The following is a 26,529-nucleotide window of genomic DNA, read 5'->3' on the forward strand; positions in this document are numbered from 1 at the left end:
TCCAGTTTTCTCCTAATGTTTCTGTCCTTAGTATTTAATTTTTTTTCGAATCATTTTCGTTTCAGTATTTCAATATTCCTTAATGATAATAACATTGTGTTAATCAGACACACATACACACACGTGTTTGGGCAGTCCCTACAAAGACACGAATGCATTAATTTCTATGGGAATATAACCCCAACAATGACAACCTTAACCCCTACTTAACCTTCACCACCAGTAACCAAGCAAAAAAAAAAAGAGACCAAAAACTGGTTCCCACAACATCAAAATAACATAACATAACATAACACACACACACACAGATTAGGTAATTAGTGTAATTTATTTATATATATATATATATATATGAGAACTCTCCCCTCCCACACACACTAGCAGCATTGCTGTGCTGATTGATGGTGATGGTCTTTTGTCTCGGACCAGTGTGGGCCATCCAGCAGCTGTGAGATGGACTGTGAAGTCAACAGTGATGTAAGACCAAATTTCCTTCTTTTACAACACTTGAACATAGAAAATGCAGCAACAGAACAGATTCAGATTTATCTGGAAACATTTGTTTTGAAAATTTGAGATCTAATGCTTGTTTTTGTTTGGTATATGGTGTTTGGTATATGGTGTTTGGTGTACTCTAGTGTTATGTATAGTTTGTATGACAGGCTTTCTGCCCCAAGGAATTTGCATGCATCGCAGTTTTGCACTTTTGTTGTTTATGCAGTTGAATTATCTTTGGTACTTGATTTGACAGCCAGAGCCCTTCAAGGATTGGGCAGCATTTTGGTCGATGTCCTAATCTCTATACAACCTGCTGTTACCCAACTGTTTACAATAAACAGAAACCAATTTATACAGAGCATGGCCATATATCTTTGTGCCTGGTATGATTTATTTGTACCTTTGGTCAATAGTACATATTTTTTCAGGCATCTTATGGCTTTGGGGAATGGTAGTGGGGTTAGGGATGTAGTCATCTGTTTGGTCATTTTACCTATGATAGCCCTTCTCTGTAGGATCTACTCTGTTACCTGATAGACGATGGAGGATTCCTAATTATGTCCAACCAGAAAGACCACTGGAAAAAGGTACATGAATGTTTATATTGTTACAGGGATCTGCTATAGGTTCCCTAGTTAGTAATTTGTCTAAACCTACTGGAGTAATCATAAGGAAGGATTGTTGGGGACAGGAATATGGTGACTAGGCGTCCCGGTTTGACTGGCATGGTCCCGATATCAGCTTATGTGTCCTGTTGCCCCAAGAAATAACTGAAATAAAACAATATGTCCCGGCTTTAACAAGCTGCCCATCTGGTGTGGGGATCAGTCATTAAACAAAATTATGGATTCAAACCTACCTCCCTTTGGTCACTTGGAAATGTATTGATATGGCTGGACACATACATATGTGCTACACAAGTATCCTGGTTTGGGACTTTGAAAATCTGGTCACCATAGGAAGGACCCAGATGAAAAGCCGCAATCATTATTTGTTATTGGCTCTCTGTTGACTTTCAATGGGTGACAATGCAGCAAAGATCAACATGTTAGAGCTGGAATTAAGTCGTTTCTCACCTCTGTAGCTGACTTGAAACCATACATTTAGCCATGGAGAATGGGAGTTACAAGAGTAAAATCTAATTAAGCCTTTTTCAAGCTTTGAACATTTTAATATGTTGTGTTTTTTTTCCAAATGAACTGCATGTTATACTTGAAAAGTCTGGTGTCTGTCTTCTTCTGCCTGGGTATCTGACTGTCCATTCATCCATCTCTAAACTAGGTGGGACACTTCTTTGGAGATGTAGATCCGTCCCTTATGTATGCTCTGTACACCAGCTCCATCTATGCCCGTAAGCAGTCCTTTGACTACCAGTCAGCATGTGAACCGACAGCAAGCAGCCACACGGGGGCAGCCCGACGGGGAGTCTTCGTGGTGAGTAGCATTGTTCACCCTTCCAATATGATCCCTCTCTCCCTTGCTTGCTATGTTGCCCCTCCCAGGTGACTCGGTTGAGAAAGCACAACGTTTTCATGTCTTGTGTCGTTTTTTTAAGCCGACCATCACAGATATCCTCAGTGTTGCCTGGTGGACGTCAACCGCAACCTGGTAAGACTTCAGGGGTTTGCCTCGGCGGACCGGCTGTAAAGTTTTGCATCCTCAAACAGTGCTTGCCTTTTCAAAGCTGTATATTGTCAGACAAAGGGTACAGCCCTGGTAGAGTTTTGTTCTCCAAGGTACAAACAACATTAATGTAACCCCAGTGGTGCAAAAATGTTCCTCACAATCCATTTCTGTACCATAAATTAGACCAAACATTTATCTACAGCTAGGGTACAATTGGAGGGTACAGCCCCACTCACAAGTAATTGTAACCTCAAAGGTACAAAATGGTACTTTCTTTGACAGTATAATACTGTAATTGACTGTGAGAGCAGTCATGGTTATTAGGAGTCAGTTTGGATTCTGTCAATCATGCCTGTCAGTTTTAGCAGAACACAACAGACTTGGGAACGCAGTGGAAGTTAGGGATACAGTATATCATGAGAGCTCATGGGTTAATTACTCGTATCTCTGTTTTTACTCAGGTCTCTGCTTCAGCACCTCTTGCATGGACTGGTGTACCATAGCTGGTTCAACAGTGGTAAGTGTGTACAAACCCATCTAACAAACTTTAGCTGCTTACTAGTCTTTAGTTAGTCACAACCATTGTGTATTCATAGGTCGTTCTTTAAAAATGACTGTGGCCCTTTTGCATCACTAGGCAAAGAAGAACGTAACTGTTAAAATTCATCTTTAGAGATACTGTAACGTATAATTGATGGTCAGTTTGATCCAGTTGGCCAGTTCAGCCTTCAGGCAGTTCTGGAATATCACTATGGAGGCCCAGCTAGCGGATTTTCATTACTCTGCTAGGTGACGTGGAGGCCGAGGGGATAGACTTCCGGGATAGCAGCTGTATGACCACTTATAGCCAGTTCTATTTCACCAATACCACAAACTCTTACAACACCTTGCAGGACTGCGGCAACTGTTCCAGGTGCGTGTTTGTGTGAGACAACTTGGGGCAGCCTTTATGAACATGCATCATCGTCATTGTGAGTGTGATTGCTAAACTGGGTGTAATCTGTGCCTTTCCACTGGAGGTTGTTCCATGCGAAGAGGATAGAGAAGACCAACTTGCTTTTTGTGGTGGCAGACATTCCCTGCAAGTTTTGCGAGATGGAGAAGCTGGTTCGGGTTAAGACACAGTGTATCCTTCTGGTACCTACAACTGAAAGTGACAAAGTGCCTTCCCCAGTGGCGGATTAACCAGTTCAGGGGCCCCTAGGCTACATTTTCCATAGGCCCCCATTCCCCAAAATGATACGACAATTAACTACAAAACTATTAAACATTAGTAACTGAAATAATTTCTGTTTGATACAGCAGTCACATCAGAACAAACTGCCACGCTTAATTTCACATTAGCCATATGCAGCAACCAGAAAGAGTTTAACACACACCTCATTGAATAAACACATCTCAATAGCAGTATCCTAATAACATTACACTCTGTTCCAGTGTGTCAACTGCATCTAAAATATTCATTTTAAGCATTATGTAGGAAGTATTCTTAACTATTCATAATGAAGGTGCAGTTTCAGCTGCAGACATCCTAACCCTCAGTTACATAATAGTTGCTCAGTCAGTTTTTCCAATTTAAACTTGATATGCACACTGTCTCTAAAAAGTTCCAGATATTTTTTTGTGTTCTGCACCAGTTTCTTCAGTGTATGGAGTAGGTGAAATTTAAGCTGTATCCACAGCATTGGATCAAAGTTTATCGTATGCCAACTTAGTGCATGGGGAGTTTTGCCAGTTAAGCATCCTCAGCCGAGCCATCCAGACCAAGAAGAGAACCCATGTGAACTGCTGAGTTTGGCGCGCTACCGGAAAGGCCCGGCCACCTGCTTCGACTACAACATCCAGGTGAGACGCAGTACTAAGCAGATTAGAGCTGTGGGATCACTCCGTACTGTGGCTGTACATTAACACTTGCCTGGCTGGAGTGATTGCACTCATACACGTCTCTATTTCTCCCCTTTTTACCCCAGGAAAACACCTCAGAATGTGGCAGGGGCCTCTCCATTACACCGACGCTAGGAGTCCTCCTGTATTTCCAGTTACTTCTCCTGTATCTGTCAGCATCTCTCTAGGCTTCACCTGATTCCATCTTGGTTCTGGTTTACACCCATTTGTTCGCCCACCACATCCTTTCTGACTCTCCCTCTGTGGTTCAACATCTTCCATTATCACCCCACCCCCTTCTGTGAGTCATTACCGAAGGGTCTCGCTGGGTTTTGTCGATGCCTAGCAACAGCTTTCCCTCCTCCTCCTCCTCCTCCTCCTCCTTCTCCTCCAGCCTCCCTGCCATAATTCACTACCTCCCTCCCCCGTGGAGGTTAATTTATGAGTGATATAGATACAGAACAGCACACCTCTGAATCTGCCACAAGTAGCCATGATAATTTGCAAAGAATGTCTTTAACAGTGAGAACGCAAATTATGCATATACTTCTCTCTAAAATGTGACCCTTCCTGTGGTCTGGACATTACCTCCAGAATTAAGGGACAGAGAGTCAACAGATCCTATTCTACCATGGCACAAGAGTAATAATCGTGAAATTCAGCAGCCCTGCGACATGTGGTGACTAAGCGTGTCTGTGCGTGTCACTGAGTGCTCCATCCGTGTGTAGTTCGTACCCGCGTCACTCTGGCCTGTGACGCCCAGGTTTTCCAGCTTCTAGCTACATAGCACAATGGTGTTGGCCAAACAAATAAATATAGATCATGAGACCTCTGGCCACTAATCTGCTTTTTAAACCGTTTTTCTAAAGGAAGGAAATAAAAACGGGGAACTGCCGACTTTAATGTAAGGGTGCATGCATTTGCTTTAGCTTATCCTGGGCGGGGGGGGGGAGGGGGGGGGGGTGGTTGTTGGCTTGCTTTAGTTCCTGCATGAAAGACAAACTAAAAGGAGCCGAAAATAACATTAGTATCCAACTCCGCAGCTTCCCTGGTGTTGCAGTATAATGTGGATTTTCTAAATATAGTTTGATATTTACGAGCGAATGACTGAAAGGTTTTTAACATTTAAAATGACTTTTACATGTCTTTTAAAATGTGTGTATGTGTATGTGTGTGTGTCTAAGTATATAGAAAGACAGTAGAGAGAACATGACTCACACACCCTTTGTCCCACCCAATAGTGCCTTGGTGCACGCCACCAGCCGAACAGCCCTTGTAAGGGCTTACAGCGCTGTACACTTTTAAGTCCTCTTGGGACATTTTACCCTTGTACCCTTGACATAGCTGCTTTAACTGTCGCGAGCGTCGTCATGGAACATGTAACCTGTAGAGTCGGAAGTTAACCAAGACAAGGCTATTTGCTAATCAGAGGTACCTTTCTGACTGCTTGACTCAAGTGAAGGAACCACCAGTTGTTCGTAGCAGGAAGTCTGTTTACCTGTATTTACTGTTTTCCAACCCCCTCGCCCATTCTCATTCTGGAGAGATGCAGATGAAACCACAGGGTCTTGACTCTTGATTCTGCTACCCTGACGTATCCCTCAGTCCTGCTCCTGAAAGCTAAGTCAGCACCGCCCTCACTGTTGGGGAATGGAAACTGCCACACTGCCATCATGCCTCCAGCTGAGTTCCATTCTACTGTACCACCCAGTCAAAAAGGGCCAATTGAGGGATTCAAGTATTAGAACAGAACGTGTGACAATGACTGCTATTCCTTTGCCTGGGATTTTAGATAGACCTTTGAGTTTTATGCCTTGTGTAGTTTTTGTGAAGCTTATATGTCCAAACGCTTTTCTTTTGTTGTATAAAGTTCAGCTCCAATTATGTATGCATTCCCAGATTCCTATGAGATACAGTGTTCATCAGCAAGACTGAAATGCAACTGAAACCTACATGATAAAGTTTGGCTAACCGCTGGTGCCTCTGATGAGGACCTGCAGAAGATATGTGTTGGAGTTTGCAGCATTTGTGGGATTGGGGGGGGGGGTGGCTGCTGAATCAGGGTGTGGGAGGTTGCAAGTGGCGGGGAGGAGCGAGTAAATGACACATACTGTTGATCTTGTGCATTTTCATGAAATTTTTTCCCTAATAAAGTGCACTCAATGGAGTTTAAGTGCACTCATGGATTTTTGTATTTTATTTTGTTAAATCTGAGTGTCATTTTCACCTACATGCAGGATCAGGTGTGAAATAGGCACAGGAGTCTGGGAACAAAACTGTTAGTTGGCTTGGAGCAGTTGGTGATTAATACTTCTCAAGGAGAGAGAACAATGTTTGTGAAGAAACCTGTAAGCATTTACCCAAGCATGATTCTGCAGGAGCTTGGCCTCAAGCTACAATGGCTCGTACGAAAATTGCCTCTAGTGTTTGAGATATGTGCTACGACTTAAAAAAGCACGACAAAAAAGACTGCAAATGAAGAGTATTAATATTTATTAATTTCAGATAAATTGTTTTTTTCGCAACATTTTAACTCCTTGAATCTCCAAATCATCTTTTGTATAGATGGCAATTACAAGACTAAAGGATAGATTTGTAAGATATTGTCTGCCTCTAGTAAAATATTAAATATTTTCAAATTGTTTACAGAATTGATTATTAAATATTGTTAATATTTTTCACTTCATATTGGTGTGAGGTGTATTTTTTGGTACATGGTGAAAATGATAAAATATTATGATGAAAATCTTGGGTAACACTTCACATTGACTGCACCTTCATTATGCCTTCATAACGCTTAACATCCTAACATTCTTTAACAACTTTAATATACATTAAATAAGCATTATATGAGTATAATATTTATTATTGTATAATGTTTGTTATTAATGTATATTACAGCTGATTAGGTATATTAGGATGTTAAGGTGTACGTACATGCTGCTTTGAAATGTTTTATAAATGCACTATGAAGGTGCACTGAATGTTGTATTAATCCATTATAAAGGCATTATGAAGATACAGTTAATGTAAAGCATAACCAAATCCTCCTAGCTTTACATACTTTAATGCAAATGTTTAGTGATGTGCAACATGCTGTGAAAGTGACCCAGATAATTTATGATTTTTTTGGTGTATTATTTATGATAAAAAGCTAGATATCCAGTGATACAAGCATGTGTATATATTCATGCATGTATGCATGCATGTATGCATGCATGTACATACAGTACTATGCAATAGTATTAGGCAGTCAAAGAAAATGTTTAAAGCTATTTTTCTGGGTAGTAAGTGTATATTTGCTCAGAAAAAAACAATTGAATATTAGAAAATATGCAGCACAAAAATGTCTTACTGATATGTTGCTGGATGTCTAGTAGAACACTTGAGTTCCCAGACCTCAGGGACACCTCAGCCATTCTATGTATTCATTAAATTTCACTACTAGTTCAATTAATTAATCACAGTTGTTATATAACTCAATGAGGTATTGATTAGCCAGATCTGGTATGGTAGAGGTCAAAAATGCAGTGGTGTATTGGATGGTTGGTGCAAATACTGGGGTGACTTAAGAGAGGTTTTGAAATGACTAAGTTGACACATTTTGACCAACAAACTGTAATGTCATAGTTATACAGCAACATTCAAGGATAATTTTCTTTGACTTCCCACAACTTTTGCTCATGTATAGCGGGCCTCTGCGGTGAGACACAAAAGGTACTTATGCTGGCTGCAGAAATGATGGTGACTAGCGCAGCCGGAAAGGGCTCCCATAAGGCACTGTGGTCACCCAGGAACATGTACTTGTGTTTCTATAAATAAATGTAACTATAGCTGTTTTTAAATGGCAGCTTTATTAATCAAGTGCAGACAATTTTATGTGACCTTAAAAATGGAAGGAAGTGGAAGAATGTAATTTTGATTAATTTTACGATGTAATTAATTTTGCAATTTAAAAATCATTTTTATGGTTTTGGCTCCTTTATGAATTTTAGAGCATTGAGAACGTATTTATATTTAGAATATAAAAAAAAGAGGTAAACATTCCTAAACATGCCACACACACACATACATCATTATTCATTATTGATCTTTTGTGGAATGAATAAAGCAATATTGTCTAGTATAGCCATATTAGCTCATGATACAAAAAAGAGTTTAGTGAATAATGCTGAGAAATTCTAGTAAAGTAGATGATGAAACACTTTAAGTTACATCAACCTTTAAGTTAAAACTCATCCAGCTATTCTGTCAGTACTAGCACAGTACAATAATTACACAGATGTGTTGAGTAGTTCACTGTTCTGCTGCAGATGAGGATACGGATGAACATGTGATGCTAGTTCATATGAAGAGAGGGAAGATCATGCTGATGACTTCTGGTCTTGTAATTATTGGCACAGTCTTGGAAATGGGAGGAAGAATAATTTAGATGAGCATGTGGTATTGGGTGTAACACAACACCTTTTAATGACTGTCTGGACTCTCAGTGGATACTGCAGGAGGTAGGCTGTTCAAGAGGTACCTAACTGCTTTTATATTTGGTTATTTAGTGATGTTTCATTATATACCTGGCTGTGAAAATGGAATAAATTTATGATGCAAAAGATGCATGCCAGAGTAAGCAAGGTCAGATAGATTCATTAAGTTACAATCTTTCATATAAATGTATTCATCTAGTTTTGGTTTGAGCAGCAGGAATGATTTAACTTGAACCAAAATCTAATTTCCATTTATAAACAATGTTTATCTTCATCAGATTTATGGATATAAGGATATATTTTCCTATCCTATAGAATAGTGGTGGTTCAGGCCCTCATTGCAATATCAATGTGTGGTAAACATGAGATCGCATTATAAAATTTCAATGTTGCATGTATATTCTAGGAGCCTGGATTTCCCTGAGTGGGATCATCTGATAGGGGTATAAAAGTAATTGGCTGCTAAATCACATTCTGAAGTGGTTACACATGTCACAAAGTGGGTTCATACACTCAATAAAAATGTGAAACTTGATCACATCCACAGCAGTATGGTCTTATTAGGACTAAATGCAAAAATAGCTACTTACACAGGTCTGACATTGCCTTATGTCAGAGATGTTAGGTTGTTGTGCGTTTACCAGGTGGAGTGAATCTTGTGTTCCTTTGTCCAGCATGTGAATATAATTCAATTCATAAGTTCCTAAGGGTTCCTAAGGCATGTCATGATATGAGATTGACCAAAACAAGGTGAGTGGCAGCTTTTTGTTCCCAGAACAACATTTTGACAAAATATCTATTACTAGATGATGTTTTCTAGCCTGAAAATTTAGTGTGGATTTCTTAAACCAATGGTAAAATGCAGTGAGAAATACAATGCTTGTAAATTTACATGGCAAGTTTGCCTGAGGTGAGTCTGAGTGCATCGCTTTAGTGATTTTTGTTAACGTTCTTCATTTATTTATTCAAGTTCAATTTTAGTGATCAGAATTGATCCTGTAATCTAATACATTTCACTTAATGCATTTTGCGGTGTCTAGTGATCCATCAAATGGTAGGTTTGTTCTTTTTAGCTTGAGATTTAGTTGATATCTGTCAGTTGATTTTTCTTTAATAATCTTCAAATTCATACACATTTTTACAATAGATACCTTTTCAATCAGACTGAGATTATTTAATCCAATGTATTTCTCTTTAGCTGTTTCTTGTCCTGATCTTTTCAAGGAATTTCCACCTGATTTGCATGACACGTTGAATAATGCATATCATATTTTGGGAAAAATCAACATTTATTTCTAACATTATCTTGTATCAGAAGTCATGTCTCCTGAGGCATATTATCGAAATATATACAAATAACATGGGAGTAATATTCAAAATTTTATTCAGCTACTGAATGACCATGGCAGAATCTGAAAATAGATTTTGCATCAATAGAATCAAAAACTGTGTTTTGTGTACCGAAATAGTAAAGGTTTAGCGTTTAGAGGTAACCTTTAAACATGACCTTCTTCCAGGTTTTGGATGGATAGTCAGATCAATTTATGGATTTTGTGTCTAGGATTTATAGTTTCTCCTAGTAGAAAGGTAATATTCTACTGGCAAAGGAAGATGGGGTAGTTAAATTCTACAGATGTTAGACATGTGACAGAATAATCTAGTACATTCAATAAAAATATGACACCTGATATCTTACCCACGATGCGATGTTCTCAGGACTAAATACAGAAATGAGTGTCAGAGCTTTAGAAGGTATCACTGAACTTGAGCACAGTTATAAATCATGTAGCTCTACATCAGGCTAAAAGGATGTGAGGACTGGGCAGGTGCCAGACTGGTATGGAGCTGCATTGTGATTAGTGGGGAAAACAAAAATCATAGTTTACCATCAGAATTCCACATTAAAAAGGGAATCATATGATGGATCGTAATTAAAGTTTAGAAAACTAGTATATGTTTATGATAAGAAAGATCCTTTAAAATAGCAAAAAGAATTTGGGTAGGCATGTTTCCAATAAATACAATGTATACAGATTAAAAGCATCAAGTCTGAAACAAACAAAAGATATATAAAACTATTATATGTGAATAAACATTAATTTATATGCAGATCTAAAAATTACTTGGTTACTGTTGTGCATAGTCCGTGTAATAAAAAGGATGGTAAGGCGGAAATAAAACAATATGCAAAGTAAAAATTCCATTAGTCAGCTTTATTGACTAATTGCATTAATTAGGTTTCACAATTAAATTAGATTCATTGTATGATTTCTTTCGTTCCTCATTCGGCATCATCCTTGCCCTTAAAATGAAAAGCAAATGATAATTTCATAACTTGCAGGATGAATATAGGCAATATTTTTGTATTTGGAAAACTATTTTAAAACTTATGTTCTTTTTACATTAAATTAAGTATATTAATATAGAAATACTATGCAATTCAATTAGCAGTAATTTAATAATGTAGATGTGAATGATTAGCAAGATACTACATGCGAAAAATGACCTTTCCAGCTTCGCGGCTCTTGGCTCTCAGCTTGTTGACCTGAGACTCAGCGATGTCGGCACGCTCCTGGGCTTCCTCCATCTCATGCTGCACCTTCCTGAACCTGGACAGGTGAGTGTTGGCCTGCTCCTCCTGTACAGCAGTCAAAGACCTCATCAGTTGGCATCAGACGTCGAACGGGTTTGTCAATTTTTTTTCGACTTCGACTCCTTGACTGAAATCTTGGAATAGAGCGTTACTGCTAAAACTTATATGGGTTAAGACGCCTTCAACTTGAATGGGTCAGTCGAAAATCTAGCTGTAACTCGGTCAAAAATGTGGGATACTCTAGAGATACTGAGCTGAAATACACTATTAGCCCTAACACAATACAATATTTAATTTCAATTTAATACATTGCATCTTACAAAATATTTATATACATAGCATATTTAATAGTACTGAACCATCCACAAATCAAATGACAGTATTTTAAATGCTTTTGTACTTAATTATTAATATTGATTAAAAAGGAACGTTGGGTTTTAGAATATGTAGGCTATAATTGTTGTCCAGAGGGTTTAAATGGCCTGCAAGTGCAGCAGGTTGTCCTGGTGGCAGACCCAGTGATGGAGCTAGTGACAGGCTCCGTTTCATTCCGGCGCTCCAGGTTGTGAGCATCATTTAATTTTCCACATCCTGTTGCCTACAGGGTGTTTCCGGAAGCTTTTATATAAGCTTTCACGTCAAGACTGTAAACAGTCCACTTCTTCATATGTGTCATAACATGAAAAAATAATTAGCAACAATTAGACATGATATTAAAAATAAATATCCAATTTACGTATGAACATGTTGTACTAAACTATAAACAGGTTAAAACTTGTATGGGTCGAGACGCGTTCAACTCTACCAATTCGGACCTCGAACAGGTCGGTCGAGAAAAATCTAGGCGCAACTCAACTGAAAACTTGCAACATGACAAAACAAAACAGAGCTGCTAAAACTGGTATGGATCAAGACGCGTCTCCCCTTCCAAACAATAACCACCCATCCCTCCTTCTCTCCACCTGCCACTTCCAGTATGCCATCAGCTCACATCAATACAGATAAAGTACTCATAAATTGTCATTTATATTTCATGTTTATTGCTTTTGTATGTGTGCTTTTTCATGTGAGTATTAGTTTTATATTGATTGTTAATGCTTTTTATCATTAGTTAGGTAGGTAGATTGATTTAAACAGGCAATTTGGGGGTCTGGAATGGATTAAGTTCATTTACATTATTTCTTATTGGGAAATTTAACTTGAACCTCAACCAAGATTCTGTTCCAAGATACCCCCGTATAAACTTTTTTTTAATGTTTTAAGACAGCCTGGATAATAATAATAATAATAATAATAATAATAATAATAAATTCTCAATCATTCTAAAGACTCAATCTTTCAGAAATAATGTCTCAGTTCAAGGTGCAGGTTATGCAATGTAGATATCTAATCAGATGATTACAGAATGAAATTTTGTGGAAATCATATTATTGCTCAGCTCTGGAATTAGAAAATTAGCATCTTGTTTAGAAAATGATACTTACAGCTTCCTCAGCCTGTCTCTTGTAGGACTTCACTTTCAGTTGCAGCTTGTCCACCAGATCCTGCAGTCTGGTCACATTCTTCTTGTCCTCCTCAGCCTATGAATAGTAAAGATAATGAATAGATTTTTTAACTGTCTTCATTGCAGTTGATTTTAAAAGAATACTCCAAATCTACCTGGTAGGTAAGCTCCTTGAGCCTCCTCTCGTATTTACGGACACCTTTAACAGCATCGGCTCCACGTCTCTGTTCAGCTTCAACCTCAGACTCCAGCTCACGCACCTGGAAAACAGGTTTTTACCAAGTGTTATGGTAGAAAAGACCCTGTCATCTTAATATTTCATGCTTGTTTGTTAACTGGAAATGGCTTTGTGTTATTTTGGGCATATATCACTATATATTTTTTTTGCTTTTATTAATGCTTTTGATGGCCATTATGTTGATTACTGTCATTTCGCATTTCAAATGCCAACACAAACCCACCCTGGCTTCTAGTTTCTGGAGCTGTTTCTTTCCACCTTTCATGGCCAGGCTCTCAGCCTCATCAAGACGGTGCTGCAGGTCCTTCACTGTGACCTCAAGGTTCTTCTTCATCCTCTCCAGGTGGGCGCTGGTGTCCTGCTCCTTCTTCAGCTCCTCTGCCATCATGGCAGCCTGAAAGGATCATATGATGAAGTTGTTTATTCAAATGACATTGGTTCTGGGTTTAAATATGTCATATTTTCAATGAACATAAGAACATAAGAAATTTACAAACGAGAGGGGGCCATTCGGCCCATCAAGCTCATTTGGGGAGAACTTAATTAATAAAATAAATGACTCACATCAGTAATGGCCTTCTTGGCCTTCTCCTCTGCATTTCTGGCTTCCTGAATGGCATCGTCCACCTCACCCTGGACCTGAACAAGGTCACCTTCAAGCTTCTTCTTGGTGTTAATCAGGCTGGTGTTCTGAAAGACATTGATTTATTTTTAATATTAATACAGGTGCAAATATTTGGAGCAATGTCTCCAGGGAGATCATACATAACTTTTGATATTTCAAACATACCTGGGAGTGCAGCAGTCCAACACGCTCACTGGCATCGACCAGCTCCTGCTCGGCCACTTTGCGGCCTCTCTCTGTCTGCTCCAGAGCAGCCCTCAGCTCCTCAATCTCAGCCAGCATCAGAGTATTCCTGCGCTCCACCATGGCAACCTGCTCCTTCATGTCCTCCTGTCCCCTTATGGCTTCATCAAGATGCAGTTGGGCATCCTGTAGGATAACACATCTTCCATTATCTTCTTATTGAGAGATACACTCTTCCCTTTTATTTTCAAGATAACTGTATACATACCTTAAGCTGTCCCTGGACATTTCTCAGTTGTTTCTGGGCCTCTGCAGCCTGACGGTTGGCATGGCTGAGCTGAATCTCCATTTCATTGAGGTCTCCCTCCATCTTCTTCTTGACCCTCAGAGCATCATTTCTGCTCCTGACTTCTGCATCCAAAGTGGTCTGCATGGAATCAATGATCCTCTGGCTGTTCCTCTTGATCTGCTCCATCTCCTCATCTTTCTCAGCCAGCTTCCTGTCAATTTCACCCTTGACCTGGTTGAGTTCCAACTGAATACGTAGGATCTTAGACTCCTCATGCTCCAGTGTGCCCTGTGAAGATAAATGATAAATAATAATTCCTCCCGTACCCCAGCATTATTTTTGTTATTTCCTGTTATTACTGTTTTATGGGTGTGATTACCTCAGCTTCCTCTAGAGCAGTCTGGATTTCTGACTTCTCTATCTCCACTGTCTTTTTGGACTTCTCCAGCTCATGAATGGTCTTTCCAGACTCACCAATTTGTTCAGTCAGGTCTGAGATCTCCTCTGAGGATTAAACAAATACTCATTATTATAGAGCAGGGTAATTTAATGATTATGACTTGATCTTGAGTCTAATGGAGGCTAATCTCATGTTCCTGAAATCCGAATCTATCAATCAATATGGAAACATACGCTGCAGGTTCTTGTTCTCTCTCTTCATGGTCTCCAGGTGATCCAGAGTTTCCTCATAGGAGTTCTTCATCTTGAACAGTTCAGTACTGAGAGAACGAGCCTCTTTCTGAGCCCCTTCCAGCTCTGCCTGACTTTCCTCATACTTCTGCTTCCATTCTGCTAGGACCTGAAAAAACAAAACATACAGTTCTGTTCAGAATAATAGCAGTGTGTCTAAAAAAGTTAATAAAGCTGAAAATCCTTATAATAGTTTTTATTTCCATACAAGCAAATGCATCGGGAACACGACAAATTCTATTCCAAATCAAAACAAGAAGAGAAATTCATCACATTTGTGTTATTCTTTTACAGAAAGGGAAGGGAAGGGAATATTAGGCTGTTCAAAAAAATAGAAGTGTCCACATTCTTCTTTACAAACTGTAAAGTATGAACTGAAAAATGTTTTAAGATTTTGAATTCCTTTGAATCTTTGAGCTAATATTTAGTTGTATAACCACTGCTTCTCAGAACTGCTGCACATCTGTGTTGTAGGGAGTTGACCAACTTCTGGCACCTGTGAACAGGTATTCCAGCCCAGGATGATTGGACTACATTCTACACTTCTTCGGCATTTCTTGGTTTTGCCTCAGAAACAGCATTTTTGATGTCACCCCACAAGTTTTCTTTTGGATTAAGGTCCGTGGATTGGGCTAGCCACTCCATAACGTCAATCTTGTTGGTCTGGAACCAAGATGTTGCTGGTTTACTGGTATGTTCGGGGTCGTTGTCTTGTTGAAACACCCATTTCAAGGGCATTTTCTCCTCGGCATAAGATGACATGACCTCTTCAAGTATTTTGAGGTATTCAAACTGATCCATAATCCCTGGTATGTGATAAATACATAGTATGAGAAACATCCCCATATCATGATGCTTGCGCCACCATGCTTCACTGTCTTCACAGTGTACTGTGGCTTGAATTCAGCGTTTGGGGGTCGTCTGACAAACTTCCTGTGGCCACTAGACCCAAAAAGAACAATCTTGTCTTCATCAGCCCACAAAATGTGGCCGTTTCTCTTTAGGCCAGTCAATATATTCTTTGGCAAACTGTAACCTCTTCAGCATGTCTTTTTTTCAGCAATGGGATTTTGCAGGGGCTTCTTGCTGATAGCTTGGCTTCACATAGGCGTCATCTGATTGTAACAGAACTCACAGGTAACTTTAGTCCTTCTTTGATCTTCCTGGAGCTTCGCCATCTTGGCTATTCTTCGATCCTTTCGAATGGTAGTTTTTGGTTTTCTTCCACGTCTTTTAGGTTTTGGTTGCCATTTTAAAGCATTTGCAATCATTTTAGCTGAGCAGCCTATCATTTTCTGCACTTCTTTATATGTTTTCCCCTCTCCAAACAACTTTTTAATCAAGGTACGCTGTTCTTCTGAACAATGTCTGGAACTACCCATTTTACTCAGAATTTCAGAGAGAAATGCACTACAACCAGCATGTACAACATTTGCTGCCTTCCTTCCTTAAATAAGGCCCATAATTGGCACCTACTTTTTCACAGAATGAATGACCTCACTAATTGAACTTCACACTGTTATTATTTTGAACACGCCCCTTTCAAGTAATGATTCTGTTACACAGAATCAGCAGCATGCATGTCATGACTATTGAGTCTGTTGGTTTTCCATTACTCAACTACACCTACTAGTAAATTATTTGCCATGTAGAAATATAATTTTTACCAAAAACAGTGTTTGATCAGGTTAGTGATGTTGGACTGCTATTATTTTGAACAGATTTGTGTTTTTCCTATGTGTTGATACCCAGTGTCTGTCTGCAGGAAACACGCAAGTAAGCATCTCATCGTACTCAGTGCTTGTATTAGTATAAATGACGATAAACCTTTTAGAATCCTTATAAGCCTTATGATCTCAGGTAGAGAGAAAGTAAATTATAGTGATTAAGATTGTAAAAAAAAGGGTTCTAAAACACACTAATTATTACTCAGAAATTTTGTGCTGCTGCAAGCTATCTGGTGCATTATAGAGAAAGAACTACAGTTTTTATTTTTATTTTATCAAAGTATTTTTTTTAGAATTTGTATCATATGTATTTACCTTGTCAAAATTCCTTTGTTTCTTGTCTAGATTGGCAGCTAATGCATTTGCACGTTCTACATCAATCATTAGATCTTCCACTTCACCCTGCAGTCTCTGTTTGGTTTTCTCCAGAGAAGCACATTTGGCATTGACAGCCTCAATAGATTCCTCTGCATCCTGCAGACGCTGAGCAAGCTTTTTCCTGTGGAGAGTGAAATTTTAGTTTTGGTTGAATTATTTTGAAATTAATTTATGGAGGTAAGTGAAGATATAGAATCAGTGTAGTTACTTGGCCTCCTCAAGCTCCTCAGTACGCTGGATGGCATCAGTCTCATATTTGGTCCTCCACTGAGCCACCTCACTGTTGGCCTTGGACATTCCACGCTGCAGTTCAGCCTTGGCCTCCTGCTCCTCCTCATATTGCTCTCTGAGGAGGTCACTGTCATGGCGGGCTGACTGTAGAGCATGGGCCAAGGCGTTCTTGGCCTTAAAAAAAATCAGTTTGAATAAATTGCTTTTGAATCAGTTTTGATATGAAAGGATGCATTTCACTCAACCTATTTATTGGCAAACTTTAGAACTACAGTTCTAGTTACCTTGACTTCCTCTTCAACGTGTCTTTTGAGCTCCTCAATCTGCTGTGTGTAGGCCTGTTTACCTCTAGTCAGCTGGGAAACAAGAGCTTCTTTCTCCTCAAGTTGACGACCAAGTTCACCTAAATAAATAAAAAGAGCATAGTACTTATGTTTCACTTTTGTGGTATTTATTGCTTAAAAGTAGTCTGTATTTTACTTACCATTCTCTGTCTGGAGTCTTGCTTTCTGTGCACTTAAGTCATTTAGGTGACGAACGTTTTCATCATTCTTCGACTTGAGTTCACTTAGTTGATCTTCAACGGTGCGGCACATTTTCTCCAGGTTGGCCTGTCAGAATTAATTTTTTTTTTTTTGTAAAAAAGTGTGATGTCCACAAATCAGCTTTAATCGCCTCAAACATCCTAGTTTCCTCATACCTTTGATTTTGCAACAGCCTCCATGTTGCTGCTCAGGTCATCGATTTCCATTTTGTATTCACTCTTCTCCTTCTCCAGCTTCTGCTTGACACGCTGAAGGTTGTCGATTTGTTCTCCCAGCTCTGCTACGCTGTCAGCCTGCTTCTTACGGAGGGCAGCAGCTGTAGCCTCATGCTGCAGGGTGGACTCTTCAAGATCACGGCGCAGCTTCTGGAACTCAGCCTCACGCTTCTTGTTCATCTCGATCTGAGCAGAGGTTGCACCACCAGCTTCCTCAAGCCTCTCACTGATCTCCTCAAGTTCCCTGGACAGATCAGCCCTCTGTTTCTCAACCTTGGCCCTGGCAGCACGTTCAGCCTCAATTTCTTCCTCCAGCTCCTCAATACGAGCCTAAAATACATGAGAGTGTGTAAGTCATAGTACTAGATATCTCCACATTCTTCATTTGAAGTACCAAGTGCGTACCTGCAACTCTTTAATCTTCTTCTGAAGCTGAGCACCCAGTGTCTGTTCATCCTCAATTTTGCTCAGAAGCTGGCTAGTCTCAAAGTCCTTCCTGTGGATGTCAGTCAGATGAGCATCAGAAACTAAGAAGGTATGAAACTTTGATATATTTTGCAGACTTGATATTTTTCAAATGGCATTGTGTATAATACTCTTACTTCTTTAGCTTCTCTTCTGACTGCTGCTTGTCATTCTCCAGGTCCATTATAGATTCCTGGGCAAGTTTCAGGTCTCCCTCAAGCTTTCTCTTGGCTCTCTCAAGATCCATGCGTAGCTTCTTTTCTTGTTCCAGTGACCCTTCTAGCTGTTACATTTGAAAAGTATCTGGTTACATTGTAATTTTAGTAAGATTTTTGTCATTTCTGCCACCTATCTAACTGCAACACGTAAATTTTTGCCCTGCCTTTGACAAGCTTTCGGGTGTCATATTTTGTTTATGAGTGACATTACAAGCATTAAATCAAAACTGGAGAAGCTTTCACTGGAATCTTCCAGTGCTTCAGTGAATCTACCATAAAAGTGAAGTCTCAACAAAAGAGGTTTAGTAAGCAAATTCATATTTTACCACATTTGACCATGACTTCGATAGTAGCATATCATGATTGGAACAGCTCATTTTATTCATTCTTGGCATGTATATTTATATGTGATAATTGAAGCACTGATGATCAGCTGATCATAATTACATCATCAACTTGTTGTTCAAGCTTGGTCTTGGCTTTGGTCAGAGTGTTGACTTTGTCTTCTTCTGCTTGGAGATCATCCAGGATCTGCTGATGTGCCTCTTGGAGGGCTTTCTTCTCCTTGGTCAACTTGGCAATACTCTCATCCTGAGAGGCCATCTCCTCAGTCAGGTTTTTAACCTGAGCAGAAAGCATTCCATATTTGGTTACAGAGAGTTAAGTAAATTATTCATAGATATATAGTGATTAATGAATGAAGATTAACCTTGTTTTCTGTGGCATGTTTCTCCTTCTCCACTTTAGCCAAGGTCAGCTCCAAGTCATCAATGTCTTTCTTCAGCTCAGAACATTCATCTTCCAGTTTCCTCTTCTTGGCAGTCAACTCAGCATTGATTTCCTCCTCATCCTCCAGCCTCTCATTTGTCTCTTTGAGTTTTGCTTCAAGCTGGATTTTACTTTTGATGAGACCCTCACACCTTTCCTCCGCGTCTGTGAGATTTTCAGTTTCCTAAGTATAAATAAAATTAAAGTTATTTTTCAAGCTGTAAGATCAAAATGACTCTTCATTAAGTCATTACAAACTTCAATAAGTTTTAACAAGTCATAGTGGTTAGTTCAGTATTTGAATATCTCTGTTACTTAATCAGATTATTTACATACTGATTGCACTTGTAACTGCAGGTCATTCTTCTCCTGTAGAAGAGACACCATTTTCTCCTCCAGCTCCTTCTTCTTGGCCAGTGCTTTCGTCAGCTCTTCTTTGGTCTTCTCAAACTCCTCCTTCATGTTGGCCATTTCCTTCTCAGTTTCTGCGCTCTTCAGGAGTGGCTTGATCTTGAAGTACAGCTTCATCCATGGCCAGTGTTTCACATTCATGAATGAGCGGATGTTGTATTGGATGGTAAAAACAGACTCTCTGTCAGAATAAAATTATACAGTTTATTAGAATTTGGGAATCAGTAGATTAATTTGGATTAAGCAGTGGATCAATTAAAATTTTGCATGTTATCCAAATTAACTGCACAGTGACTCTCAAAAACAGTGGCATATTTTGTTATTGTTAATTTGATTTGTTGGAGTAATCTCATTTTTTTGTGGAGCGTAGTACATAGTTTGGAAAATGATAGTTGTACATACAAGATCCCAACTTCTAAGGAATTTCATAACAAGGTGCTTTTATACTTCCTCACGTCAGTGCAAAAGTACATGTTGACTATCTTAGAAAATATTGGTGAGATTATTCTACATCTCAAGAAACACAAATTATTTTATTGTATCACTGATGTACCTTCTTTCCATCATCTTCACAAATTCCCTTCTCATGAGGAAACCACGGCACAGGGCCTGAGTCATGGTGACTAAAGTGGCCAGTTTGTCATCTCGCATCTCCTCTAGCTGCCCCAGCAGACCAGCTTTGAAGAACACCTGGCGACAGATGTGGTAGATATTAGATAAATAACAGGATAATGAGTCCAGCAATGTGTGTTAGAAATTGCATGATACAGATTATATCTCCAGGCTTTTACCTTGGTGTGGCCAAACTTGTACTGAGTGTGGTCCACATCAATTGAACCCAAGAGCTTCTCTGAAGCCTTCTTGTTATCAATGAACTGTCCTTCCGGAATCACGCTGGCATTCAGGACTTTGTATCTGAAATAGTTCATTTAAAAAAATTATTTATGCTGCTTGTTTCCATTTTTTTTTTACTAAAATATACTTTTCTAACGTCAACATTTTAATCTTATTTCATTATATTTGTTTGTTTAGCTTTATTTCACTTTACATTTATTCCATCCTTCTATAATTTCACTGACCTGTACTGTACTGTAGTTGCTTCTTTGTCTTTGGTTTTACTTTAATCTCATATGTGAAAATCCATATATGAAAAGTGCTATTTAAATTAAGATTATTATTATTATATTTATGATTCCTATTTAGCTGTTATCATTTATAGCTGTATAAATCAAGGATATTTCATTAGGAAATTTCTTCTATTGATAGAGTAATCCATGAAAGAGAAGCGTTCAAAATAACCTCTGCTTGAAGTCACCATAGAGGATTCTGCTGGGGAAACCCTTTCTGCAGATCCTGATACCTTCCAGCACACCATTACACCTCAGCTGATGGATAACCAGGAAGTTCTCCATCAGACCTGGAGGACAAATTAAAGTAAATGAATTATACATAAAATCTGAATAAACCTAGTGAAACTCCTTTAATACTAATGTTTATGCAGTTGATATAATGTACAGTCCTGTACAAACCTGGTGTCTTTGATTCATTTGGAATCAGGCAGCGCACAAAGTGTGGGTGAGTGCTTCTCAGGTTGGTCATCAGCTTGCCCAGGTTCTCCTGTAGGATGACAGGATGTATGTCATTGACATAAGATGGAGGCATGTATAGATATTGCAGACAGTAACTGATTACAATATGTACTGTACCCTGAACAGAGCAGACACAGTCTGGAAGGAGCCACCCTTCTTCTTGCCTCCCTTTTTGCCACCGCTATCTGTTTAGAAATTAATTGTATTTGTGAGTATATAGTGATATGCCATTATTAGTCTTCCTGATGAAATCACTCTCTTTTTCATGGCACATACACAAAAGTCTAAAATTGTAAATACCTTCTCCTGAAGAATGTGATGCATAGAGGTGAACCAGCAGTTTGACAGATGACTTCTGATAGAGTTGCACTACGGAGTCGTTCAGAGGATCCTTGTTCTTGTCCAGCCAGCCGGAGATGTTGTAATCCACAGTGCCAGCATAGTGCACCAGGGAGAAGTGGGCCTCAGCTTTGCCTTTGGCAGGTTTGGGCTTCTGGAAGGCGTTATTTTTGCCCAGATGCTGGTCATACAGCTTGTTTTTGAAGCTTGTGTCTGTAGCCTTGGGGAACATGCACTCCTCTTCAAGGATGGAGAAGATGCCCATTGGCTGTTGGAGACACAAATAAAATAAGTACAAATAAACAGAATCTTTAAAAATGACAATAAAGGAAGAATCTATTTATATAGAGCAATGTTCATGTCACATACCTTCTCAATAAGCTCAATGCAGGCAGCCAAGTCCATACCAAAGTCAATGAACTCCCACTCAATCCCCTCTTTCTTGTACTCCTCTTGTTCCAGCACAAACATGTGATGGTTGAAGAACTGTTGCAGTTTCTCATTGGTAAAGTTGATACACAGCTGTTCCAGGCTGTTGAACTGATTTTCAGAGTAAATAGATTTAATATTTCATCTTATAAGGGAACTGAATATTTAATGGCATTGGGAATATCAACTCACATCAAAGATTTCAAAGCCGGCGATATCCAGCACACCAATGAAGAACTGTCTCGGCTGCTTGGTGTCCAACATCTCATTGATACGCACCACCATCCATAAGAACATTTTCTCATAGACTGATTTGCAGAGGGCACTTACGGAATTGTTAACCTGATAATTGCAAAGCGAAAAAAATATATTTTTCTTGACTCTTCAGCCTTTCACTTAAACCGTTCGAACAGTTTTTAAAATTCCTTAATGTATAAAACTGCTGCATTTGCACACTTACATAACAACATGAGATATAATCATATATTTTCTGTGTTGCTGCACAAGAAATCATTATAAATGTATATAATTCACCTGAGGTACAGTCTGCCCCTTGGTCACAAACTCATTCCCGACCTTCACTCTGGGGTAGCACAGAGCCTTCAGCATGTCAGCTGAGTTCAGGCCCAAGAGGTAGGCAATTTTATCGGCCACTGAAATACAAACAATATGTTGATTCATGCTCTTTAACCCAGGGTAAATCATTTTGTGGTTAAGGGAATCTCATCAGTTACCCTCAGTGCCATCAGGTTCTGCCTGCTCCTCTCTCTGCTTCTGCTTGAACTTCATGTTCCCATGATGCATCACTGCTCCAGTCAGTTTGTAGATGCCTATTTTCTCCTCAGCACTGAAGCCCAAGATGTCAATTGCAGTCTGCGTGATTCAAAAGAAAAACATGATTTATAATTTACTGAATGCTAAGACAAATTTCTGTTGTAATACTGTGATTAAATGAACGTGATGTTTCATTAATCATTTACTCACATCTGTGGCTATAAATTCTTCAACATCATTGATACTTTTCACCACAATCTCCCCTTGACTGATCATGGGGTAGTCGTATGGATTGGTGGTGATCAGAAGTGCCTCTGTAAAGATGAAGAAAACATTCACAGATGTAAACTGCAGGTACAAAACCCCAGTTTACCCCAGACACTCGGTACATACCAAGCAGCTCTGGTTTGTGGCCTGTCATAAGTTGATAGAAGATGTGGTAGCTTCTCTCAGCTGACAGCTGGAAAGTGACTCTTGACTTTTCCAGCAAATCTGTCATTAGGAGTTTGCAACATGTTAATTTATCATTTTGTGCTGAATTAAATAGAAGTAAATCATTTGGGAGATGAGGACTTACAAGTTTCAATATCAGCAGAAGCCAGTTTCCCTGTTTGCCCGAAATGGATTCTGATGAATTTACCCTATAATTTAATGAAAGTATTTGATCATCAAAACATTTATTAAAACATTGATTTTAGCAGGTAATTCTGAGAGTAAAATTTAACATCAGTTTAGATAAACTTACAAAACGAGAGGAGTTGTCATTCCTCACAGTCTTGGCATTACCATAAGCCTCCAGCAGAGGGTTCGCTGCAATGATTTGATCTTCCAGGGAACCCTACAGGAGACACTGGAGCATTGAGACTCTTGCTACTATATGTTTGTTACTTATTCAGTATAATTATTATTCTCTCTGACCTGCATTTTTCCAGCAACAGGCTCAGCTTTCTTTGGTCCAGAAACTGCAATTGTTGCAAAATACTGGATGACACGTTTGGTGTTCACAGTCTTTCCTGCACCGGATTCTCCACTGAGGAAAGACAGAGAGTTCTGTTTGTCTGTATTTACCTTGAATTTGCTGTTTTGAATTTTGCTGTAAATCTAATGAATCATATTTCATTCCTTAATATTGTTTTTGTTTTACTATTAGGAAATGTCCCTATTATAGTGCTTATTCTGATTTAATTTAGTATATTTTGTGTGTAAAAATATTAATACGTACGTAATCAGAATTGACTGGTTTTCACGGTCTGCAAGGAAAAATTGGGCATTCATTTAGTTAATTTTGGGTATTAAGATTAATTCTAAGAATTTTTTATGGAAAGCACAATGCATTTTGTCCTAAATTCATTTGAAAAGCAACATAATTATAAAGATTATTATCATTTTAAGTTTTCTTTACCAGTTAGCATGAACTGATAGGCATTGTCAGAGATGGAGAAGATGTGGGGAGGAGCTTCAACTCTCTTCTTGCCCCTATAGGCAGTTACAACAGAAGCATCGTACACTGGGAGCCACTTGTAGGGGTTCACAGTGACACAGAACAGCCCGGAGTAGGTCTGTAATACAGAAAGTAAACATTTATTCATACATGTACATATTTTTATATGAAAGGACGCATCAAACAGATTTAATGGAAAAACCTACGTAGATCATCCATGCTGCGTAACGCTCTTTGAGGTTGTACAGCACAGTGGGCTCACTGAGGTGGGTCATCATGGCCATGTCCTCAATTTTATCGTACTTTGGAGGGTTCATGGGGTGAATGTCATCCTCCTTAACTGTAATGGTCTGGTTTAAGAAGACACAGAGATATGTCCAGAGATGTAAGCAATGTCACAAAAAGACCTTTCAAATAAAACTGAATACATTAATTGCTTTATGTGCAAAACTGGTAGCGATTACCATGACCATAATGCAAATAAGACATTTAAAAATGAAAAGCTTAATAATTTTGTATTAATGATCTGTAATTAATCTGTTAGGTACACAGTTGTACTTACTTGCCCACACAAAGTCTTAACAGTGGCTTTGCCCCCCTCTCTACTTTGAAGAACCCCTTTGAGGTACATCTCCTTTGGTTCAGCCACAAAATATGATGTTTTGGCATCAAATGGTTTGTTCTGGGCTTCAATCCTCTCTTTCTCGGGCTTCCGGAGAAAAATGGCCGCTGGGCCAAAACACTCCATTTCTCCATCCCCCATGATGACAGTTTACTGAGGGATAAGAAATCATTTATCAAATCTGTTACTTCTTCAATATAAAGCATATATTACACTTGGTAAGTTAAACAATTGCTGTGCCTTCATTTAAAGTCCATCACCTGATTTAGACTCGATTTAGTATAGTGATCTTTTGATCCATATTAGCTCTGAAATGCTTTGTTTAAATGGTTTCTACATTGTAAAAAAGTGTATTCTGCTCTGTTTCATTCAAATAGAACATGATTTTGTGTGTTTTGGCAGACAAACCTTCCTTTATAAATGCTCCATGAAATAACTTTGCATCAGAAATGAACTGATACATAGAAACTGGTTAGATGGCTTGGTTGTTGTCAAGGAGAGTATTTTAAGTACAATGAGATAACAACGAAAGTGAACCATTAGTAATCGAAGAAATTATAGAATTTGTGTCCATGAGGGTTTTGCTAATTATTGACAAGTATTTCTTTCAACCCAAAGGACATTAATTATTTTTGTCAGAAATAGCAATTTTTATAAAAATTTACCAGAAAACTGTACCACTATTGCCTCACCCCTCTAGAGCTGAGTGTTGAACTCTTGTTGAACTACCTGTAGTGTGTGATTAAATGTGTAGGTATGTGCCCTGAGATGGACTGGCATCCCTTTTACCCTTTGCTTCCTGGGATAGTCTCCAGCCTCCCCTGCTAACCTGCCAGGATAAGTAGCTAGAAGATGGGTGGTATCATGCTATCATCAGCTTAGGTATTATCACACCACTCTTTCTTTGCCTCTGCATTAGGAAAGCAGCTTGTCTTTGTGAATATGTGGATTTCCAACATGCAGAAGTTCTTTACCTGATGTGATGCCGAGAGAGAATGGCAGTGGATGGCAACCTTTTGGATGCTGGAAGAGAAGTGTCAAGTATATGGAGAAATTCACTGTGATTAGTTAGGTAGTGCAGATACTGTCTAATCTATAGACTTTTTAACTAATGACAAAGCAATAAAATTAAAATTTCAATAAAATTATCAGAATTGATAGTGCATTGTCATTACAATATATCATTTGTTAATAGAAATGTTTTTCATTTTAAAATTAATTCCTAAATATTACTTTGTACAGTTTACAGCTTATTGAAATGTACTTTTTAAGAGAGACATCTTATAGGCATCAAACTAGGGCTTTAAACATGAGTTCCATTGCCAAATGATGTTAAGACTCACTCACCTTCTCTGGATGTCTTGCAGTCCTTGAATAAGTCTGGAGCTGCTGCTTTTATAGAAACATTTGTTGTTGCTCAGCAGAAAGACCCTGCTCTATTTGGACATGCATTTTGCCCCCTACCCTGATATATTTCACTCGCTTGCCCACAAGAAAATTATTTTTAATGCGAGTAATTCTTGGGCATTGCTTAGTTAGTTGGAGTTATCCATCCTACTAATCACAGCTTAACTCTTATTTTAAACCTTTAATGGATTGGGGAAAGCTTGATGATACCGTTTGTTGTGTAACTGCTGTGATGATATGTGGTGCTACATTGATCATTAGTTGCAAGTACTTTATAGCACTTTTTACATGTTTGGTCAAACATCTAAGCAGTACTACATGGATGTCCAGCTGCTGTAAAAGCTTTGTATCTCTCAAAA

At 38.8% G+C, this 26,529-nt stretch overlaps 2 protein-coding genes across 3 annotated transcripts in view; one reads left to right on the forward strand and one right to left on the reverse strand.

Moving 5' to 3' along the window:
• LOC111860018 (voltage-dependent calcium channel subunit alpha-2/delta-2-like) overlaps nucleotides 1-4,951 on the forward strand; it is a 56,847-nt gene extending 51,896 nt beyond the window's left edge. For both annotated transcript variants that reach the window (XM_023843260.2, XM_072715602.1), the window contains 9 exons: nucleotides 430-477; nucleotides 1,014-1,085; nucleotides 1,780-1,932; nucleotides 2,054-2,106; nucleotides 2,586-2,641; nucleotides 2,914-3,037; nucleotides 3,144-3,250; nucleotides 3,887-3,969; nucleotides 4,095-4,951. In XM_023843260.2, coding sequence (XP_023699028.2) covers nucleotides 430-477; nucleotides 1,014-1,085; nucleotides 1,780-1,932; nucleotides 2,054-2,106; nucleotides 2,586-2,641; nucleotides 2,914-3,037; nucleotides 3,144-3,250; nucleotides 3,887-3,969; nucleotides 4,095-4,196 — 798 coding nt within the window. In that variant the 3' untranslated portion in view covers nucleotides 4,197-4,951. The remainder of the gene's footprint in view (nucleotides 1-429; nucleotides 478-1,013; nucleotides 1,086-1,779; nucleotides 1,933-2,053; nucleotides 2,107-2,585; nucleotides 2,642-2,913; nucleotides 3,038-3,143; nucleotides 3,251-3,886; nucleotides 3,970-4,094) is intronic.
• Nucleotides 4,952-10,977: 6,026 nt separating this feature from the next.
• Nucleotides 10,978-24,916, reverse strand: LOC111860008 (myosin heavy chain, fast skeletal muscle-like). Its single transcript, XM_072715149.1, has 38 exons — nucleotides 24,704-24,916; nucleotides 24,348-24,491; nucleotides 24,103-24,259; nucleotides 23,923-23,950; nucleotides 23,619-23,730; nucleotides 23,446-23,538; nucleotides 23,278-23,341; nucleotides 23,094-23,192; nucleotides 22,911-23,014; nucleotides 22,661-22,799; nucleotides 22,461-22,579; nucleotides 22,119-22,268; nucleotides 21,867-22,037; nucleotides 21,459-21,765; nucleotides 21,276-21,343; nucleotides 21,099-21,186; nucleotides 20,869-20,986; nucleotides 20,361-20,484; nucleotides 20,123-20,259; nucleotides 19,495-19,750; nucleotides 19,100-19,342; nucleotides 18,838-19,014; nucleotides 18,310-18,455; nucleotides 18,113-18,203; nucleotides 17,648-18,037; nucleotides 17,432-17,558; nucleotides 17,232-17,350; nucleotides 16,925-17,121; nucleotides 16,654-16,837; nucleotides 14,555-14,720; nucleotides 14,301-14,425; nucleotides 13,901-14,209; nucleotides 13,615-13,818; nucleotides 13,389-13,514; nucleotides 13,048-13,218; nucleotides 12,742-12,846; nucleotides 12,567-12,662; nucleotides 10,978-11,127 (listed from the first exon to the last, which is right to left on the reverse strand). The coding sequence occupies exons 1-38, from the start codon at nucleotides 24,902-24,904 to the stop codon at nucleotides 10,978-10,980; spliced, it is 5,805 nt and encodes a 1,934-aa protein (XP_072571250.1). The 5' UTR covers nucleotides 24,905-24,916.
• Nucleotides 24,917-26,529: the final 1,613 nt, after the last annotated feature.

This window comes from Paramormyrops kingsleyae, chromosome 8 (assembly GCF_048594095.1).
Source record: "Paramormyrops kingsleyae isolate MSU_618 chromosome 8, PKINGS_0.4, whole genome shotgun sequence".
Lineage (NCBI taxonomy): Eukaryota > Metazoa > Chordata > Actinopteri > Osteoglossiformes > Mormyridae > Paramormyrops > Paramormyrops kingsleyae.

What these genes read in the sequence shown, in the direction of transcription:
- LOC111860008 (XM_072715149.1), bottom strand. Translation starts at nt 24,904, where the DNA reads ATGGGGGATGGAGAAATGGAGTGTTTTGGCCCAGCGGCCATTTTTCTC. An exon ending in CCACAAACCAGAGCTGCTTG is followed by an intron (nt 23,015 to 23,093) that starts GTATGTACCGAG and finishes TCATCTTTACAG; the next exon opens with AGGCACTTCTGATCACCACC. An exon ending in AAGACTCCAGACAGAGAATG is followed by an intron (nt 17,351 to 17,431) that starts GTAAGTAAAATA and finishes TTATTTATTTAG; the next exon opens with GTGAACTTGGTCGTCAACTT.